This window comes from Pungitius pungitius, chromosome 2 (assembly GCF_949316345.1).
Source record: "Pungitius pungitius chromosome 2, fPunPun2.1, whole genome shotgun sequence".
Classification (NCBI taxonomy): Eukaryota; Metazoa; Chordata; class Actinopteri; order Perciformes; family Gasterosteidae; genus Pungitius; species Pungitius pungitius.
Window position 1 is genome coordinate 19,127,011 of NC_084901.1, and position 21,259 is coordinate 19,148,269.

The window sequence follows — 21,259 nt, forward strand, 5'->3', positions numbered from 1 at the left end:
ATGTTTGCACCTCTGTGAGTGATTAGGCGGGGGAATGGGAGGGGATGGCGCGTGGCTTCACACTCCATGTGCCGGGCCCACGTTTAGCCCTTGGCTGCACGTCTCTGACCTGCTGCCTCGGTGTCGGTGGTCTCTCTGCTGGCCGCCTCCCCGTGGTGACCGCCTCCAGAGACGGGAGAAGACAGGGTTGACGGCTCCGATCCGTTGGCTTCCGAGTCGTCTTTGGGCTGTTTTTTTTTTTTTTAGAAAACGCTCATTAACATTCAAGCCAAACGTTTGCTCATATCCATCACGGTCTAAGCTGCAAAGACAAATCGGCTTTCACGTAGAATATAATTTATAGTTCATGGATCTCCACTGGTATCCCAAAGCAGAATTATGAAAAATGCCCGACAGGTGTTACTACAAAATGCCTAGGTTACTGTGATTTGTGCTTTCATAGACTTAAGAAGAGAGGGAATTGCATTGCACAAATCAGCATTACAGAAATCTTTGTAATACTCAGAGGTGAGGAGGTTTAGTAGTTGCAGTAAAATCGGGGTGTCTGCAGAGATGGAGAGGAATTCATACATAAACTAACACAGACTACAAAAGCAGGATTCACTGGGGGTTTTTTTGTTGAGGAAATGAAAGCGTGATATCGTCCTGGGAGAATTCTTCTTAGCAGGAATGCGCCCATGTACTGTACATCCTCCCCCACCTCTACTTTCCAAGTCCCTAATGTGAAGGCGAAGCATCCTGCACTTTTCTTTTTTTTAAGTGTCTTTCTCCGTTGTCAGTCCCTTTGCTCACTCTTTATTCAGTGGCACAATTTACATCTGAACTCCCGTGTCTAACAATTTACATTTTCTCGTTGTGTGCGTCAGCTCCGACTTTGCTTCTCTCTCTCACACCTTTCCTTTGGACTGCATTGAACCCTTGTATATTACGCTCAGAAGGTCTCTAGGCCTATTCTCTTTCTATACTGCACTTTCTGTATTCCCCAATGGTATTCATATATTGCAATTGTATACTGTCAAAGTTCAGAATTTACATTTTCAGAGCAGCATTGTCTTTTTTTCACATGTCTCTTATTTCCCCTTTTTATACATTGCGCTGAATTTAATGAAGTACTGGATGTACATTCGGTGAAGCATACAAATGTTCAGGACCATTGAACTTGAGTCTGTGTCTTCAGTTCAGTTACAAATAGCTGATGCAAATTACCAGAGCGCCTTATCAGAGCACATAATGTTAATGATGCATGCGTTCACCCAGTCACCTTTAGTTACGGGTGGATATTGAGTTAGTCACCAAGAGTAGAACAATACCACAGGATCTTGAGCAGAGATCGGGATTGAAGGGAAATAGCAGATCATATATAAAGGCAAGGTTTTTAAAGCAGTAAAATCTTTAAATCATTGACATGACATTGCAGCAGTTTTGTATAAATTACATTTAAACTGATATATAAGGATTGGATTACAGCCTTATTAAATATGGCTTTGTAGAGACGGAGGAGCAAGATGAGAAGGCATCCAGTTTGTGGGCGAAAAACACTCAGATGCTTTAACCTGCTCAGATAAAGCTGCCACTTCTCCCACTATTGGTTCCTGGGAAGTTCGAATAAAACCTAAAAATAACCATGATGTTTGCCACTTTAAAAGCAATGAGAAATGTAGAAGGCTTTCTTTTACCTTTCTTTTGAATATTTACTATTCTTAAAGCTATATTTCATATTTTAGAACCTGTGCACAGTAAAAGGGTTAACTAAAAGTAGATAAGTATCGGCAAAATATATTTAAAATATATGATGGATTTTAATACAGAATGCCTGGATTGATGTATTATTATGTCCCTAGGGACTGCAAAGAAGCCTAAGAACAAATAACAGGAATATTGTAGGAACAAATCTCACTTCAACATGAAGAAACTGCCTGTATTCAATGAAAATATACCCAAATTAAAATAAAATGTGGATTTTTATAAACAACTTTAAAAAAGCCTGTGAATATACAGTTGTCACCCTCATCATTCTTAAGCTGGTGTTTGTAAAAACTCTGAAGTACAAAGTACAGTGCTTCCCTCTGAAACATATTGAATTAGAAGAAGAAATACTCATTGCAAGTAAATAAAACCTGTACTTAAATACTGCATTTGTAAGCATAACTCTCCCGGTGACCCCCCCGCCTCCACCCCCCTCTACCTGTAGCAGAAGCTCCCTGAGCCTACAAAGCTGGGACTCCAGCTGTTTGTTGTGGTCCTCCAGGATCCCCATGCGGGTCTCCAGACGCGTCTTGTGTTGCCGGAGGACCCGTGCCTCGGCCAGGAGCTCCTCGTCCTGCTGCCCCCCCTCCACCGGAGACCCCGGACCGCCCTCTCCGGCCTCGGTCAGCATGGGGACCGCCGCCGCCTCTTCGTGCTTCCACTTGAGCCTCCTGTACTCGCTCTGCAGCACCCTGAGGACCCGCAGCGGGGGGGCAGATGGAGGGGAAACCGTGAACACCCAAAGTATTTATCCACCATGGGGCTCACCTAATGTTGACATTTATTTTGTGCATAAGCTGCAATACATCTTGTCTTATAGAAACATATTCTTTCTCCTCTTAATTATTTGCTTCTGACCTGTTTGGAAATAGGAAGTAAGGCATTCCCAAGTAAACAGACAAAGTTAAGTGTATACTTTAAGTGCAGAAAAGAAAACGGGAAGTCGGTGATAAAGGTGTTTGTTTCTTGAAGTGTATTTTTTTAAATAGATATGATCCACACGAGAGCCACAGCAGCTGCTATAAACTAAGCTGCAGAAGCCACTGAAGTCATAAAAAGGGACGACCGAGCACACCGGCGGGTCATTACTGAGCTGGGTCAAGGTTTCAGACACCCAAAGGGCACCAGTGTTTGTGTGTGCGTAGGCTGGATGCTGCGGTGTGCGCGTGCAGGAAAGGTCACAACCAATTTGAAGACGGAAAGATGATTCATTTGAATCATCAAGGTTGCCTCTGGTACCCAATTAAACAGAGAGGAACAATGAATTTGCTCCATTTATGGAAAATGCCTGAGCCGTTTAACAACCAGGACACAATACATTTAAATTCAGGCATTCACATCTGTACTTCGGTCTCGGGGAGTTGTGTTACGCTTCTATCACACGAGTCAATATACAATGGACTTCTCCTTGCGTCTTCTGCAGGACACCAACAACCTGTCAAAGTCGTTGTGTTTCCATGTAATCAACACATTATTTTACAGAACGTCTGCAAATTGCAGAAGACAAGCTGGAAGCAGTGCAGTGCCTCCGAGTACACATGAGCATATTTGTTTTATTGTGCCTCTGGAGCTTTGCTGATGAAAATAACTCCCCGAACCAACCGTTCACATCTCGGCTTAGTGCTATTTTGGAGTTGGCGTTGATTGTGAGTTGATGTGTAATCAATCTAATTCAGAAGCCTTTACTGTGCGTGTGAAAACAAGCTGAACCAATCAAGGAAAAAACCCACTCGCCATGTTGTGAAGCGCGTTGTTTTTTTGTGTTGTTTTTTTTCCCCCAGGATACCGACCTGTTCTCGTTCTCCAAGTGGGCCAGGGTGCACTGCAGCTGCTCCTTGTCCTGGTGCTCCAGGTTGGCCAGCAGCATGTGCTGTCCGCACGGCGAGTCATGGTCCAGGGCTGGGCTGGAGTGACGCAGGAGGTACTGATCTTCATCCCTGAGTCCCCCACACAGGAGACAGCACACTGAGCCACCAGCAAACAGCCACCAGCAGCGCAAAGCAGAGCCAAGGACGGCACGGTGGGGTGGGGGGGGGGAGCGAGGCGAGGCGTGCAGCACGAGGTGAGGTATTACATGGGGGGGGGGGGGGTGACGCGATCAAACAAGTCTGGACAGAGTTGGATGTGAGCAAGGTGTTGTTCTAGGTCCAGGTGACAATGAAAAGCCCTCTCGCACTACTAGGCTCAATGCAACATTTAAAAATTCACTCACAATTATTAAAAATGAAAGATGGACTGCAAGCTTCGACAAAATATATTTCCCAAATGCGCAGACCGGTGACTGCAAAGCAACGTCTGGCAATAATTATAATGGAAATAGTCTCTAATAATTTATATGTTATGATTTTGTGCAATGAAGCAAATTGTTGTAATTATTCATTACAGAGGTATTTATAGGCCTACTCTCCATTGTCAAGATGTCCACCATATCTCTGAATCTCAGAATTTCATGTTGTAGGTCTTCCTCAGAAAATATTTGATTTAGTTTCCTTCCAAATGCTCATCTTATTATTTAACCTTCAAGAACATGTAGTTTTTTATCCAATTTTAGTGTGATTAGTGTCTAAAAAGTATCTTTCCTATAATGATGCCAAATAATAATACATTCATATTTTGGAACCACTTATCAAAGACTGACGGCTTTTTCGATATATTTATCAAAGGGTAATTTCTATGTTCATTACCTGGAAATAAGCAAAAAAGTGAACTCACAACAATGTACACAGGCAGCGTGACCCAGAACAGAAAACAGTATGATGCCTGCCAAACACCAGCTGGAGGCCCAGATAGCACAGCAGCATGTTCAGAGCCGTGCAGCAGGAGGAACAGAGAGGCTCTGACAGGCAGGAGGACGGATTTGCAGATTAAGAACAACAAGACATACTGGCCGGGAACAGGAGACACTCTCAGGCATTGATTCATGGACAGATACATTCAAATACTACGCACATGCAAATGCAGACATTTTTGTGGCGAAGCTCCATCCATGCAACACTCAATACATGCACATAGCAACCATCTTTCCACGAGTAAAAAGCACTGCTCGAAGTTGTGTTGCTCTGCTCTAAAGGGGTGGAGTTTTATCTCAGCCTCAAACTTTAGTGTGATGTCAATCCTAGCCTTCTCTCAGAGCGCGCACACACACACACGCACACACACACACACACACACACACACACACACGCGCACACACACACGCGCGCACACACACACACACACACACACACATTCGTCACATCTAAAAAGAAATAATGAGCACACTTCACAGCACCCACAGACACACACACGCACACACAAAGAAACCGACTTGTATCCCTTAAAGACCGTAACCCCCAAAACTCTGCACAGAGCTGCTGCGCATCTAAACTTCACTTTAAAGTGCGGTTAACACACACAAACAAACCATCACGACTTTGTGCAACCACTTTCCACAATGAGGACTCACCTGGTCGGCCACCTCATTCACATCAAACATGTCCATTCCTCTCACTACTTTTACCTCGGCACCGCCCCGCTACTCAACATGCCTTCTGCGAGCTCACGCACACGCCTCTCCCTCCTCAGCGGGGCTTTGTGTATCAACCCGGAGCCACAGACTTTGATCACAGCAGGCATGAGCGTGATGAAGGGGGACTCTGTGCACGCTGCTCGCCGTGGTTCATTTTCATTACGGGCCTTAGTATTTCTGTCATGTTACCGATTCTCTCCACAGTCGTCAAACACGCGTGCAAACACACTGATTGGTAGTCCTAATGAGAGGCAGCGGTTGTAATGAGGGGGGAGTGAGCAGCATACTCACAGACTTTCATCAGGAGACAGGCTATCCGTGAAGAACGAACAATTCTGGCTCTCCATCTCGGCCAGTCTGAAGATGTATGAACACAGACGCACACAAGTGACACACATATTTACACGAACACACATGTATGCAGACGGACACACAAAAGGGAAAACACAAAAGAGTCAAAGAGTCAGAGAAAAAGCAAAAACATCAGATTGATACCGCCAACAACTGGAGAGATACGCTTCTTTGAACACAGGATAAAACAAACAATGAGCGCAGTTTAGATTCTAACTACTCTGAATTAAACCAGTGGCCGTTTAGTGCTTCAACTGTTTAAAAAATATCACTGACAAGACTGCAGAGAGGCAGAGCTGTGCTCTTTCTGTCAGCCACCAAAAGGTAAAGAATGAGCTGCTCTCCAGCACCACGGACAGCGATTGCTGCCGTGCGTGAGGAGGCAGCGAGTGAGTCGCCGCGTGTCTTTTCAGGACCAAGGACAGCTACTGTAGTTCTGCATCATGGACAGCTGCAGTGTGCAGGCCGCTCCGTGAACGGTTTCACTACGAAAAAAACAAAAGCAATATGGTATGGGAAATAGATTTCCAAATAAATAATGCTTTTATTGTTTTAGGTTTGATTGAATTAAAACACATTGAGACACTGAACTCGGATTGCTCCCGATGTGGTGAGGCCGGTGCGTACTATGGTGACTCGCTGCCATCGGTGTGTGGGTGTGTGTCAATGAGAGGAACATTTTAAAGCACTTCACACCCGTTTACTGAATTATAAAGAGGGAAGAATGAGATAAACACAACATTCAGTCATCCACTCATCTCCAGATCGTTGTACAACCTTAGTGCCGCTCTGTATAATATATATCTAAAACACACCAGCTATTTAACACATTTACTTGTCCTGTTTCCCTGTGCCCCCCCCCCCTCCTCCACACCCCCATTGTCCTCTGTTCCTAGCTGCTCGTGACATTTACCCCCTTGGTAACTCCCTGGTGTGTGTTTGCATTTAGGTCTGCCACCACACCCTGTGACACTAGGTGTGAAACTCGAACTTCACTTATTTTTGCTACGTGGGTGCATTTCTTTGGTGTGTCATGGCTTTAATGCATTATGCCTCAGGATACTGTTGAAAAAAATCATTACAACAATTATTAATATAATAATTTTCTTCGTGTTTGCGTTTGTGTCACCAGTGAAACATTAAAAAACATTAAAAGTATGAATCAGTAACTGTGTATTAACACTACACCCTCTCTTCCTCTTTTCCTAAAAACCCTTGAACCGCCTACCTACATTTACAGCGTACACCTCAAGACGCAATGCTACCCATCACCTGACACCCTTAGAAAAAGAAACGTAGGAAGATGTGCTTAAAAGAAAATCCAGGTTGAATGGAACGGAGTACACCACACAGTTAGTTCATCACAAACCGCTGCAGCTTCCTGTATAGCACGCGTTAATGATGTGTAATAGTGTCGGACGATCAAAGGGTGGGTTTTCTCCTTCGAGTGAGGTAATTAAACAGCGCAGAGTATCAAAGCGCCGATGCAAACACATACATAAATACGAGCACATGTGCTCACGTGCGACATGAAAGCGGCGGTCCCGCGCTGCGGTATTCTCAGCACGCACATACAGACAACACACGCCGCGCTGCATCATCTTTCGTGGTGTGTCGTCAGCCGAAGGGCGGAAGGAGGAAGGGGTGAGTGATTTAGAGGCTGTCAGGGAGGCCCACATCACATCCTATCTCTCTCCAGAGTCTGATGACAACATGAAATAGAGAGACATTTAAGATTTATAATAGATTTGGGGGTCCGGCCTGTGAACTCGATCGCTCGTAATTCAACCCGGACTACTGTTCAGCGGAAAGCCTCCACTAACCTGAAGCCTTCGAAAAGGGACGGCACCGTATGAGGCTGTATGAAAGTAATAGGAAGTAGCAGCATGGGCGTGTGTGCCGTGTGCATACATGCGTGTTTAGCTTCCTGCATGAACGGATGCGAGAGGAAATGAGGAACGGGTAGAGAGAGGGAGAGAGAGAGGGAGGGCTAACTTCTGAGAGGTTTATCAGAATCTTCCTCCCCGCCTATCCTCTGTAGGACGTCAGAGCAGCGCTGATGAAAGGAATGAACTCCACTCCGGCATCGATATGGGAGGAAGGGTGGGAGATATGGTGAGAGAGACGAGGCGGACACAGGAGCAGTCTCAGTGTTTGACATGTCTGCAAATCTGGCTTTTCTAACCTCAAACATCAAATATCTTATCTCCCTTGAGATGACTGGGGACTACGTTATTAACATGGATTAACTTGTACACCCTTTGTTGGCTGACGGGCTCTTTGGCACTTACTCTCTCGCTCTCTCACACGCCCACAGACTTCTACACGCACCTTTTTAATATGTCACCAGAAGGGGAAGAATGTCAGACTGTGACTATTTTGATTAATTCCCGTTGGGTTTCAAAGTCAGCGGATGGTTAATACGGGGAATGAATTAGAATGAGAGACAGACAGATTGCTCTGTCGACTCTTATTATGACAGTGCTCAGATCATGATGGAATAAGCAGGACTAACTCATTCAACACTAGTTTCAAGCCAGTGCAATGTCTTTTTGGCATGCAGAATCAAAACAATTCAATGAACTACATGCAGAAAAGATAACAACTAGAGTTGTTGCCTGGCGGGTTGTATGCCTCCACTTTAAATCCATGAGCAAAATGTCACCCATTCCTCATTTTATTCTTTTAACGTACGTTTGAAAATGTGCTCAGCAATGTCACAGTGACCGTTAACCACTCAATTCTAATCCTTTGAGGCAAATTTAAAGGAATCTCTTTGGGGCCTTCTAGATATGTCATGTTCACAAGAAGGGACCAGACGGACGGAGAACTCAAAAACATTTTCCCTCGCCGGCACAGACGCATAAAAACAGACATGAAAACGCACAACTGCTGCCTCTTGTTCATCCCTCACACAGTAATGGCAGCAGAACACCATGCCAGGCGTTGGCGTGCACATCCAGAGCAGTATTGGCATGTTCACATGCAGGAAACCGCCCCCCAATGATATATAATAATAATTATGTCCAATTCAGGTCAGCTATCCTGAGGCCTCGTAAAAACCACCACTGAATTGGATAAAACAGCCTCTGATGTTGTCTTAGTAAAAAAGGTATACGTGCTGTTAAAAATAAACAAACTGAATGAATTTTATAAATGTCCCTCTGTATCAAACGTTGTATTCTTGTACATTGTGTAGCAATATGCAGCACAATGGTAACTCTTTCTTCTAACCCCTTCTATTGAGCGTGTATTAGCCGAATAGACTGCGTAATTTGTTTTAGGTAAATACTAAAGTGTATGCGTAACTCTAACATCCATAACTGGTGTTTGCATTGACCAAGCTGCTATCGCGTGTAGAGACGTATGAAATGAGCCGCGTGTTGTATAGCGTGCGTTAAGTCTTCACAAACATGTACATACTGTTCAGTCACTATCAAGCAATTAGTTAGAATAATACACAATAGACTTATCATAAGAAATCATTATCACAATTAACTTCTGTTTGAGTAACATTTGCTTGAGCATCAGGGACCAGCTGTTATTACAAGGAAATAATGAAAGCACGTATTCACGACACATTTAAAGAATATTTAGTTGTGAAGAATGAGGCTTGAGGCTCAGAGACTCAGCATTTATCTTGCAAACTGTATAGTCCTCAGAAGACATACTAATACAAGAATACAACAATGTTGTATTAGTTAACGTGTATCATCTATTCCTATGCTGGTAAAAGATGCTTCATATTAGCAGTAGGTTGCATTTGAACCCCTCCTTATATCTGCTTACAGTTACATTTATAGTGTGTTGTGGGCCGTTTTTAACAAGTGTTTTAAGACACTATCTGAATGCGAAGCCTGATGATCATAGATCATTTTCTCGATTAAAGACCCTCGCTGATTCATTCTTATGCAAAAAGAAGATGGTTGAGAAACAAAGACGGCTTCCTGAGATGATAAAAGATGAGAAGCTCACTACAACCTACATCGTTAGGCTGTTGGTCTGGTGTTTTCTCAGCAGACAACGTGTCTCATTTAGACTAAATCACACCATGTTTCCATTTCTTCTTTTTTGGTTTATTTTGGCTGTTCGACCTTCCGCTGGTTAAGATTTATGTGACCAACATGACTCCAAAACAATAGTAGATGGAGACGAAGAAAAGAAGAGAAGAAAGGATTAGAAGAAGAAGAACATGAGATTTAAAAAGAGAGAGAGAGAGAGAGAGAGAGAGAGAGAGAGAGAGAGAGGTACCTGTGTGGCTGGGAGACAATAAAAGAGGGGGATCCAAGAAAAGACAAACAGGGAAGAGGAGGAAGAAAAAAACGGAGACATGAGAGAGGTAGAGAGGACAATTGCTCCTGCTCTGTTGTTGCTGTCTGCTCTCTGTGTTTTGGCAGTGTTTATAGCAGTGCTGTGTACGAGTCTCAGGGAAGTAATACACACACACACACACACACACTTCAGGCTCAGAGGAATTGTGCGCGTATCCAGCTCTGCAGCACTGTGAGAGAGTCCAGTGCGGTGCCCCTGTTTATAACCTGTTACAAGGACACTAATCCACACCAACAGCTCCCAGGTGACCACTGCCTTGGCAAGTGACAAGCCGCTAGGCACGGTATACCCCCTGCGACCTCCACACCCACACACACGCACGCACACACACACACCCGCACACATAGGGGCGCACCTACCGACTGCTCTGCTTATGCGTGTTCATGTGGAGGGTGAACTGTCGGGGCAGTACACTGCAGTCTCTACCCTGCAGTTCAATGTGGCCGAATCAATACTTCAATCAGTGTGTGGCAAAGACCACAGAGAGGAGAGGACAGGGATGGTGAAGAAGGTAGAAGCCCGGGGGTGGAGTGGATAAGAAGAAGAAGAAGAAGAAGAGAGGCAGTTGATCCGGAGAGAGCGAAGTGAGGCCCTTTGTGTTGCGGTGATATTGCGGGCCACGTACCTGCTGGCGTAGTGTTCGATCCTGCTGTGTGTGTCCGCGTGAGGCAGCTTGGGTGAGGAGCACGGCCTGGGAACAACAGAAGCCAAGCGTTGACAACCTCACCAACGCATTTATAACTCTCTCCAAAGTACGCATAATACTTTATTAAAAAAACACTTGATTTACACATGTAACTTCCAACCAGAATAAGAGAGTTTTACCCGTGAACTTTGGCCTAATTGTACTGTTCTAAAAGTGTTTCATCTCTCCCTCACATTTACTTGAGATCATTTTTAATAATAAGAAATTTGTAGAATAAGATGGTTTCACAATGTGATGCATTTATGGCGATTAAACCACTGGTTCCTACGCCGTTGGCTTGTGACGTCATGCAATAACTTCCCATGACTCTTTAACGCAGTTTGCATATTTCTATGAGTGGTTCAGGATATGCAGCAAGGAGATCTGCAGCCTACATTAACACCAAGAACAAAACAATAAGGGAGAACACAAGGTGACTATTAACAAAGAATCTTAATAGAAAACTAGTGTTCATACAGAGCATTGTTCTAAATAAAGAAAGGGGTTCATCTTGTTAGTTTTGATGGTTTCTGTTGTTTTCATTTTTTTCATACTGTGGACGTGTGGTATTGGCTAGACGGAAGCAATGACCAATAAGTGGTGATCAATCACGTTCAAGCAGGCTTTGGCTGAGTACTGGTAGACACCGTCTCACATGCCGAGTTGGTGATGGGGATATGAACAATGAGCAGCAAAAAGAAAGTCTACTTTCCTCGTCCGTATCTTTTTCATAACATTACTTTCAGATGTATCTTCAAAGTCCTTTGAAGGCTGTCCTCTGGCTAGAAACCACCACAGTAAACTACCCCAGAAAGGGTAGAAAAAGTTTAAATCCGCTATATAACAACCAGCTGTAAAAATGCAAATGCTGCTCATACATCAAAGTAAATAATTTGACAATAATCTATAATATAACACGTTTACTTGGCTCCAACCACTGGAGTCATGTAATCATTTTATGAGGTTATAAAAGCTGACCTCACTGTGACAAAATGGGGCAAAATATGAACCTGTAATAATGCTAAATCTCCTTTGTTACTGTCGCAGCCCTCGGCTATGACTCTTGATGATCTCATAGATTTTTGTCTCGTTGTTCTCCCCCCCCCCCCCCCCCCTTTGGGTGAGACGTCTGTGTTTGTGGGAGTCGTGTAGGCGTGGGACTCACGTCTCGGAGCTCTCGGCTTCCAGCACAGATTGCACCGGCAGGTAACCCCTCTGCGGGTGCTTGGTGAAGTACTGCTTTGACCTGAACTTGTTCTTCAGAGTCTTGGCAAAGTCCCTCATCTTCTCTCCTGAGGTTGTCTGGAGTTGTGATTTAGTGGAGGAGGAAGGTGGAGGAGGAGGAGGAGAAGGAGGGTGGAGAGGTGGCATTTGTTAGGAAGGTTGGCGACTAATTACGGCGCTTAAGATACTTCTTAGATGCATTGCCTTCTTTAAAATGACCTCATCTGAAATTTGTCCTCTCTTTCTCAACATTGTCTTTTCGTCATTTTAACTTTAGGCGACTCTATCTGCACTCTCTGTTCGCCACATTCTACAGCTCAGAATTGATTAGAGACTAAATCTCAGGCCACTCCAGCACTCGGACCTTTTCCTTTGAAATTTACGGAGACATTTGATTTTTAATTGAAGTTTGGTGCCACACTTGCACTCGTAACCGCACTTTATGTGTGTACTACGTGAGCCAAAAAGGATGCTCCTGTTGAGTGGCAGTCAATCTCTGCATACTACGATGAGCCAGGGTAAGCGTCCCCGGCAGTGCACACTTAAAGTCTTTACAGTGGAAACGGGGCTAATCTAGCTCAGGCAGCAGGAATCAGGAGATAGGATTTTCTTTTTTTTTGGAGTGTAATTTGTCCCCCCGGAGGCTTGGACTCTCTTACCGGCGTGTAGTACTCCATGATGGGGTAGTGCAGCTTCTTTCCCTTTGTAGTGCGGCCGGTTAGAAAACATGTCTGGCAGATGTCCACGTTGAACTGCTTCAAACTGCGATACCTGTCGAGATCAATGCGACGGAGAGGCTGACGCAAGAGAACGCTGCAGGACGGGGCGCTGTGCGCGTGCACAGAATAAAGGGCCGGTGCACGTCTCTACGTTGACATCTTTTTCACACATCCGTCTGCTGCAGACAGGTACAGACAATACTTGCAATATATACTTTTGAGGCGAGTTTTCTGTCGAGAAGCTTCAATCGTGATGCTCGATGCCGCCCTAAACACATTTGTATTATTGATTGGACGGTAAGGTGCGGCTTATTGTCTTACACTTATCTTAATTCCAGCATCTGCAACAAGTTTTTATTTAATGAGCATCGGTTTTTATGAATGATAAAAACACCTGGGATTAAACTAGGATTCACTTTTGACTGTCAAAAAGTCCACACGTAACTGTATTAATTCAAATTACTAACAATTATGATAATATTTTGGGGCATTCATATCACAACATACAGGTTAAACCTTTACTAAAATATACAGTTAGTTAAGTATGAGGCTATGATAACTCATTTGTTTTGGAGATCTATGTGCATATATATCTGATTTATACTCTCTGTTCTTTTGTTTTTGGTGGCCAGTTTGAAGTTGTGCCCACCTGAAGCCCTTGATGGGACACTGCTTGCAGACGTAGCATTTGGCCTGGTGCTTGGTGGACTCTGCAGCGGCCACGCGGTGGAGGACGGGCAGCCAAACCATCGACTGGGGCTCCAGGCTCATCCACTCCAGGAAGTGAGACACCTCAATGGCAGGTTTCCCTGCGGCCTGGGAAAGGAAGGCGGGAGGGGCACAGTGTAAACAATCCAAATATAGACCGACAGTAAGGCAGGTACGCAAAGTAGTGAGAGGACAAGGTGTGCCTTCTTTCCAAAGATGGTCTAGCACTGAGCCACAGGAAATCAAAGGGAATACAAAAAAAGCTGGAAGATGTACAACATGTGACTACTTAAAGGAAAGTAAAGCTAAAACACAGCACCTGCCTTTTGTGTCTGTGCATATGTATATACTGTATGTGCGTGCGTTTGGTTGTCTGCATTCAGTCCATCTCTCCTCGTTGATAATTCCCAAAATCGGAAGTCAACCTAATAAAAGAATGACTCGCCAAGCACTGAAATCCGTGAAGTGCTAAATTCTCATTAAGTCTGCATCAGAGATGCATTAAGGGGCTGATTTCCCAGGGGTTTCCTCCACTGCTCAAGCAGAGCAGCATAATAAATGTGTGTGTGTGTGTGTGTGTGTGTGTGTGTGTGTGTGTGTGTGTGTGTGAGTGCACTGATCGCAGGGACTCTGAGGGGTACAGAGGTATGGAGTCTCTCGGGGAAGAAGGAGCTCCTCTTTGGTAGTAAAGTAGCCAGCTCCATGTGGGAGGTCGAATAGCAGCTGCTCGCATGCCGAACACCTGGAATCAGCACTGACGATGCTGAGCACGCACGGCATCTCGAAGCAGCTCGCTGAGCAGATGGGATGCTTTAGACATCCTCGCAAAAGTAAAGTGATGAACATCCATCAAAAAAAACGCTGTGCTTTGAAGCCCATATACCCACTAAGGGGCCTGCAATCCTTCTCATAAAGTATAAAAAGAAATAAAATGAAAAAATATTATCATATTAGTCATAGTTACTTCACATGTTGAGTTTGACCAAAACCTCTGCCCATGCAATCCCATTGTTCTCCATAACCGCCGCATATTCTCTGTCCCGAGTCAATCCATCTGCTCCTTTGCCAGCAGGGTCCAAGAGCCAACGTCCACAATCTGTGCCAGCGACATCTCCACAGACAAACGAGCTCATCTGAAAGCCAAGTGAGGAACGGGAAAGCCCCAATCCGCATATTTCATCTTCAACTAAATGCCGTGAGCAGGGGGGGGGAAACAAATTGATCCTAATCAGCTGTGGCCGATGTGAATAATAACAAAACTGCAGACAAAATGAAGGAATTAAAATGATGAAGAATGATGATGACGATGAATAAAAAAGAGGTGGCCTGCTCCTGTCAACTCTCTAATTATCAGGCCAAAGTCCCTGCAACCTGCGCCTGACATAACTGTTAACACGTGAAGGAAGGAAGGAGTTTCAACATTGTACTAAATCATATTTCAGAAGAAACTTTCTCAATTAGACGTGTTGGATTTTTCTTACATTGTATCTACCTCCCACCTAATTTTTTCCTCTGAAGGAAAGTCAGACTCTATTTGTAATTGTCTGGCTTCATGACTCTGTTTATCTGTCTATTTGTAATTCTGCGCTGGAACTCAGGGAGGTCATTATTTTCCTACAGTGGTTGATAGATTAGCCGTTTTTCAGCAGTACACCGGCACGGCAACGTGGGATTTGAAGGTCAACCTTGGAAATACTTGTTGGAGCGATCAAGCGATTGATTCAAGGACTGAAAGAAGCGTCTTCAAGTCTTTGGGGGGGGGGGGGGACTCTTGGGACTCTTGGGTACATTCCTGAAAGACTACATTGAGCATTTGCATGCATCATGTGCCTATCTGCGAGTGTATTTCAGTGCGTGGCGGTTAACTCCGTCCTCACCACGCGGAAGCAGCTGCGGACGCTGGGCTCCACGTTGCTGCCCCCAAAAGCGGCGACTTCGCCCAACTGTCGGGGGATCTGGATGGCTTCGTGGAGCAGCAGGCTGAGGTTACGCTGGTCAGTCGAACCTCCGGGACCAGACACCTGACGGAATAAATCTGCAGCCGAGGGAACGGACGAAAAACACACAGTCGTTAATTAATCAGAAAGTAATGCATCAGTTATGCACAAACTGTGTGTGACAGCCTTAATTAGGCCCCCGCGCCTGTAAGCATCAACAGGTATTTTTTATTGTGATCACATCGCCATACACTTCTTTTACGCTTCTACATCTGCTTATTTAGGGGCATTTGTTGCTACGTGTTCTCGGCTTTTTAAAATGCAAATTAGGTCTTTAATTACATGGCAAGGCATGCATTCGCATTTTAAAATATTGGCACTTTGTCTGCAAAATAAGCATAAAAACATAAAAGCATAAAAACTAAAACGATAACATCTGCTTTCCTTTTTTGTAACAATGAACCTCCTACCTCCGGCAACAGGTTTACCAAACCTATTTATTTGGAATAAAATGATCAGAAACAGATTAGGGGTTGATGTCGTGGCCGCTGGTCTGCTTCGCCGATGACAGAGCTGCATTAAGTGAAGTCTTGTCAGGTTTTGAATAAGACCTTTGCCAAGCTGGCAGGGACTCGCCTGTCACTGAAGAGACGAAGGCTGACATGCGTGTGAGGCTGCTGCACAATGCCTGCATGCAGCGTCCCATATATATCGCCCCTCTCTGTGCACTTATTCAACCCTACAGGGACAACACTTGGCTTTAACACCTGCATGTTAAACAGCATCCTATTTATAGTTCTCATAAACAGAGCGGAGTCCTGTCTGACATTTTAAATGTTCACATTGAGCTGTTTGATAGAGATGAGTTTTGGACACATTTATGGAGATGTTACTGCAGTAAATAGGTCCATTACATCTGAAACATGCAGCCTGTGATGCTGCAGAACAAGAAGTGAGATTATGGTTTATTCCCTGGAGTTTGCTGCACAAGTACGATTATTACAAGTGCTTGTGTGTGTGTGTGTGTGTGTGTGTGTGTGTGTGTGTGTGTGTGTTAAGCAAGATTTTATATTTTCACCTGGTCAAATTTCCAATATACGTACTCACATGTTAATTCAGCCACCTACAGCTTACAGCACACTGATGATCCTCAAAACCATACAACCTCAAATTTGCAGGCACAAGAGGTGTCTGGACTAAAGACCATTCAAAATGCCTTTCAAAAGTCCATCTCTCATATTGAGGAGCCATAGGACCGTAAGAAAATATAAACGACCCCCTCTGCAACTGTATGGATTCTTTCAGATGGCCGCCGTGTTTTTCTCATCAGAAAATTGGAGGCACAAGCGAGTGACGGATCAGTAAGTAGCGCATTTGTCAAACTAGGTGTGAATGCAGTAAACACTGAGTTCTGCAAAATTATGCTCGTGTGGATTATGACAAAGTCCATCAAATATTCCTTTTTGAATCACAAAACAAAGATTGGCGGAGACAAAATAAACACCCGCCATCTGTACCTCAAAAGTGGACGGATGCAAATGCTGCAGATTTATTTGCAAATATTATTCCGGTGAGGTCTGGAGTTGGCAAACGCAGGAGCAGTCGGGGGAAATGACAAACTGTTTTAAGGCCACAACACGTCTACCTGGACCTAGAAAAAGAGGGCTGGCTCACCTCAGGGACGACTCATTTGAAGCAAAATCTGTCATTTCTGTCCATGAGAGCTGACACAGATGGTGTGCAAGGCTTGAATAATCTTTGCATGAGTTTTGGCCGGGTTGTCTCTGATCTTGTATTAACCGCAAGCTGTTCCAGGTCCAGCCAGCATCAGTTCAAATGCTCACTTTCCATTTTACCTATATTTACATGATGACTTTCGCAAAAGATAAGTCTCGTATTGACTCCAAAAAAGGCGTGCTTCTCCTCTTCGCTCGTTGATTTGGGTCTAAAAATGGGAGCCATGGAAAGAGAGTGTGCATGAATGGTGTCTTTGGGAAGCAATCCTTTTAAGGGCCCTGATGTACTTTGCAGGAGTAAAGAAAGCTTCCCCTTTTAAAGCAGCGGACCCATTTCCTCCATTAAACTAAGTGGAAGCCTTTATCTACTACCGGCAATCAGGACCGTTTTTGTTTTGGCCCATTGTTTGCAGTTGAGGAGACGCATTAGGCACATGAGCAAGCATCGGACTCACATTTATACTTCTCTTGGACGTCTGCGTTGCACAAGCTCACCAATCCCATCTTGAAACTGACAACGCGCATTTTGCCGTTACGACCACTAGCGGAAAGAGAAGAAGAAAAAGAAGAAGAAGAAGAAAAAGAAGTTGTGAGGTTACATTTTCTTTTTGAACGGTGAATGAACTCAACTAAAAAAAAAGTGAGTGTTGTGTTGCCGTAGTATCTTCATGCACTGGTTGGGCCTCGCTGGGAGGGACAAAGTGAGGAGAAATTTTGTGGGTCAAAGCAGTACACTACAGGTCAGTGCAACAGCATGAAATTGTATTAAGAGCACAAAGCACCTAAAGGCACGACACATGATGGTGTGTTTGGTTCACGGGCCAGAGGAGCAATAATAACCTCAAAATGACCATTATGTGCAGGCATCCTGACAAAAACACACAAACGCACACATGTATACGCCGTTTGTTCAGAATCACAGGTGCTGTCCTCAACTCGCTGGCCAGTGGGATGGACGCTGTTGTGCACTGACCTGAGCCGTAAAGGGTCTCATTAGCTTTTTTTCTTTTTCTTTTTCCGTTACAGCTTGACATAAAACACACAAACATACCGTTCGTGTTGACTTCTCACAGCTCCAGTGCCAAAAACCCCCCACCCTGGAACATTTTTTACTGGCTTTGGCAGAAATCTCCGGGTTATTGAATTAACATTTTTAATTGTTAAGTGAGAAATCACGCATGCAACTGAGTGAAAGAGACTTCCCCCCCGAGTAGTGTCTTTCCCCTGTTAGATTTGGAGCTGGACACCTTTCACAGTCTACTGCGTGTCTTATACGCCCATCCTCTGGGATGGGGGGGGGGTAATAAATTGTGATGCGTACGCAGAAATAAGAATGGACCCACAATCACGACCACATCTTCATTCAGATTCAGAAAAAAAAAAGCAATTACTGAAATTTATGCAGAGGGTTAAACCCCCCTGATTGTTTCTCATTAGCAGTGAGTAGTTAAGAGCTACTGGCTGAATTTACAGCAACGGTGGGGTTATTCCTCCAACGCTGCCTCCGTGCTCGGTGTTCTCTCTTTGGGAGCGCGGTCAATCAGGAGCTAAGACGTGGTGAGAGTTGGTGTCAAAGGGGATTCGTTTCGGATTTGTTGCACAGGGGAGGATTGGCCCTCTGTTTGTTACTGGAGCTCTAACAGCATTGTGGCTCTATGTGCAACAAGGGATTGAACCATTTAGATCAATCTGTAGGACTGGAGCTAGGACTGCGAGGAATTGTTAAATAGTCTGCAATATTTTGACATATTCATATATAAGATGGCTTAGGAATGAGCTTTTATATTTTTTTATATACGTATTGTTTTAAAAAAAAGTACTCAATGCAGCTTTCAGTACAAGTGGATTTAACAGATACCCCCGGAAACATCTCAGCCCACCCACCTGTCGTAGACATTGAGCAACCAGTTGAGACACATGTCAACGCAGAGCGGAATGTTGACAAGGACGGACCTCTCCTCCTCCAGCTTCTCGTACAGAGCCGTCAGGCCGTGGATCATCTCCACCACGTCCATCACATGCTCCCCCTGCTGCAGCTCCTGCTCCCGAAAGACCCCCACGAGGCTGCTCAGTGCCACCAAATCCACTGAAGCACACATGGACACACCTTACTGGTTTGCAACATGCTGCAAAATATTTTAATTGCAACACTTTAATTGAGTACATATGTATCTGACATATGTCCTTCAGATATTTGAATATGGCTTGAAATGAAGCATACTGACATCAGTTTGAGTGCATGTGCTCAGGCCTTCAAATAGACACAGTACATCAATGACTGCACTTTTTGAACATCTGTACCTCAGCTAAAGAGAACACAGGTGATAGGACCGTGCTGTTTCACCCTTTTTGTCCCAGTGAAGCCCGGCCAGAGGTTTTGAGAGCAGTGACACAAATCTGATTGGGCTCTTCTGAAGTCATTTGATGGCCTATCTCTAGCAGTGGAGCTAAAAGGGTGTCCGTGGCTGCCAGGTATAATTGGATAGCACAATAATGAGGTAGAACAGAGAGAGGAGATAACCGGAGTATTCTCGGGGTTTCGGGGGAAATCACCGAAAAATGTATTTTTGATGGGCTCTTATGCGACACTGCTCAATCATTTACACAGTGTGCTGAGAGAAAGAGTGGGAGCTCCGTCATTTAGGCAGCTAGGGCAATTAAACGCTGTAATGGTATTAACTAGCAGGTCAAAGTAAGAGAGCAGGAAAGATAAAAGAACCAGGGAGAGTCATTGAGAGAGGTTTTTTGCCAGTGGTCTGAGCACTGGAGAGAGGGTTGAAGGAATTTGCTAGAGAAAATGGGGAAGGAGAAGGGGGTAACACGAGGAAGGTGTTTGAGCACTATAGGTGATAGGTGATGGACTAAAATAAGGCCTCGTGATGAAGAAAAATTAGGAACACTGGGTTGTTTCTTTACTATAATCGAATCTAATACTTTGGATTCCTGCATTGAAAGCAGTATATTTTCTATTACGTTTCCAAGTAGTGAACAGTTCCTCGCTCAACTCAATAAAGAAATGTGCCACAGCTAATTGGTGTATCTTATTCCAGGAGAGAGCTTGTCATCGTGGATGATTGATGGTGCAGGTATACCAGTTTGCATGAAACAGCTTCGATGAAATACTGTACACACATCTCAAAGCCTTCTGAACTCGTCGCAGCTTCATGGCTGTTCTGTATGCTGAGAACTTGATGTTGTTTAGATCCGCTAATGGAGGGAGAGAAAGAGAGAGAGATGGAAAGAGATTAGAGTAAATTAAAAGATGGGCGAGAAAAAAAAGAAAATCCTGCACCACGGTGCCATCGAGAAATTAGAGAAAATGATCTCTCTTCCTGTTATCAGCCCATTGCAGAAGTCATTAGTGGCATATATGTTATACCGTGTGTGTATGTGCACATGCATTTGTCTGGCGGAGCGTGCGTATGTGACAGCATGCCTATCTCCCCATGAAAGCTCTCAGATTAAAAGTAGGACAAATGATGTTGTTCAATCACAATTAATTAAAGGCTGAGCAAAAAAGCAATCACAGCGTCGGCAAATTGGGCCGGGTAGGTTAAAGGCGGTGGAGATGTAGTCTCTAAGGCCTTTGAAACGCGGGCCCCTTAATTAGCCGCGCGTCAGGGCCTTCAGAGCAGGAGCCCAGCGGTGCCGCGCTGCTGGTGCCTCTGCAGCACGGCAGGGGGGGGTGGTCCCGGGCCGACGAGCGCGACTCTACTCACCCAGCGCTTGGTACAGTTCGGTCATCTTTGGATGGTCCCAGCACGTCGTCTGGGCCTGGTGGCTGGTGGGAACAAAAAGGGGGGCAGAAGAATTTAAAAAGCGGGCAAGAATGGAGGTGCACAGAAAAAAAAAAAAAAAAAAAAGGGAGCCCAGACGAGGGGGGGGGGGGTGAGGCAGACTGTCAGAGAAATGGGATCAGAGGGTAGAAGCGAGAAGGGAGGTTGGGGGGGGGGGGGGGGGGCGACCATCGTTTACAAGAGATTTCAGGCCTGTGAAATGCAGACGTACGTCAAAGATGATTCAGGTTCAAGCACAGCACTGCTGCTCTGCTGGAGATATACGGCCAGTGACTTAAAAGGCTTCACTCGGTGACACCACATAAAATCCCAACCCACACACACACACACACACGCACACACTTAAAAAACATACTTTGGGCACATAAAGAAAAAAGATCTAATAAAAAAAAAGGACGAGCGCAGCAAAAATAAATGAGAATGGCCCAAAGCAGGAAGCATGCCAGCACCCAGGAGCATTTGAGGGGAGTAGTCACCGTTTCACCTGCACAAGCGCTCATTGATTTGTACGCCACA

The 21,259-nt window shown here is 44.7% G+C and overlaps 2 protein-coding genes across 4 annotated transcripts in view; one reads left to right on the plus strand and one right to left on the minus strand.

Annotated features, from left to right (window-relative positions):
• taf7 (TAF7 RNA polymerase II, TATA box binding protein (TBP)-associated factor) overlaps nt 1-21,259 on the plus strand; it is a 175,620-nt gene that overhangs the window by 19,521 nt on the left and 134,840 nt on the right. The gene's annotated exons all lie outside the window — the stretch shown is intronic.
• Nucleotides 1-21,259, minus strand: part of drp2 (dystrophin related protein 2) — a 50,788-nt gene that overhangs the window by 3,240 nt on the left and 26,289 nt on the right. Inside the window, exons 9-21 of one of the 2 annotated variants that reach the window (XM_037461546.2) lie at nt 20,666-20,727; nt 20,079-20,153; nt 18,831-19,032; nt 17,402-17,487; nt 15,151-15,308; nt 13,215-13,381; nt 12,506-12,617; nt 11,788-11,924; nt 10,563-10,628; nt 5,546-5,611; nt 3,537-3,650; nt 2,186-2,438; nt 110-227 (exon numbers count right to left, since the gene is read on the minus strand). In XM_037461546.2, coding sequence (XP_037317443.2) covers nt 110-227; nt 2,186-2,438; nt 3,537-3,650; nt 5,546-5,611; nt 10,563-10,628; nt 11,788-11,924; nt 12,506-12,617; nt 13,215-13,381; nt 15,151-15,308; nt 17,402-17,487; nt 18,831-19,032; nt 20,079-20,153; nt 20,666-20,727 — 1,616 coding nt within the window. Of the gene's footprint in view, nt 1-109; nt 228-2,185; nt 2,439-3,536; nt 3,651-5,545; nt 5,612-10,562; nt 10,629-11,783; nt 11,925-12,505; nt 12,618-13,214; nt 13,382-15,150; nt 15,309-17,401; nt 17,488-18,830; nt 19,033-20,078; nt 20,154-20,665; nt 20,728-21,259 lie in introns of those variants that run through there. The other variant, XM_037461548.2, reaches the window with a different exon arrangement.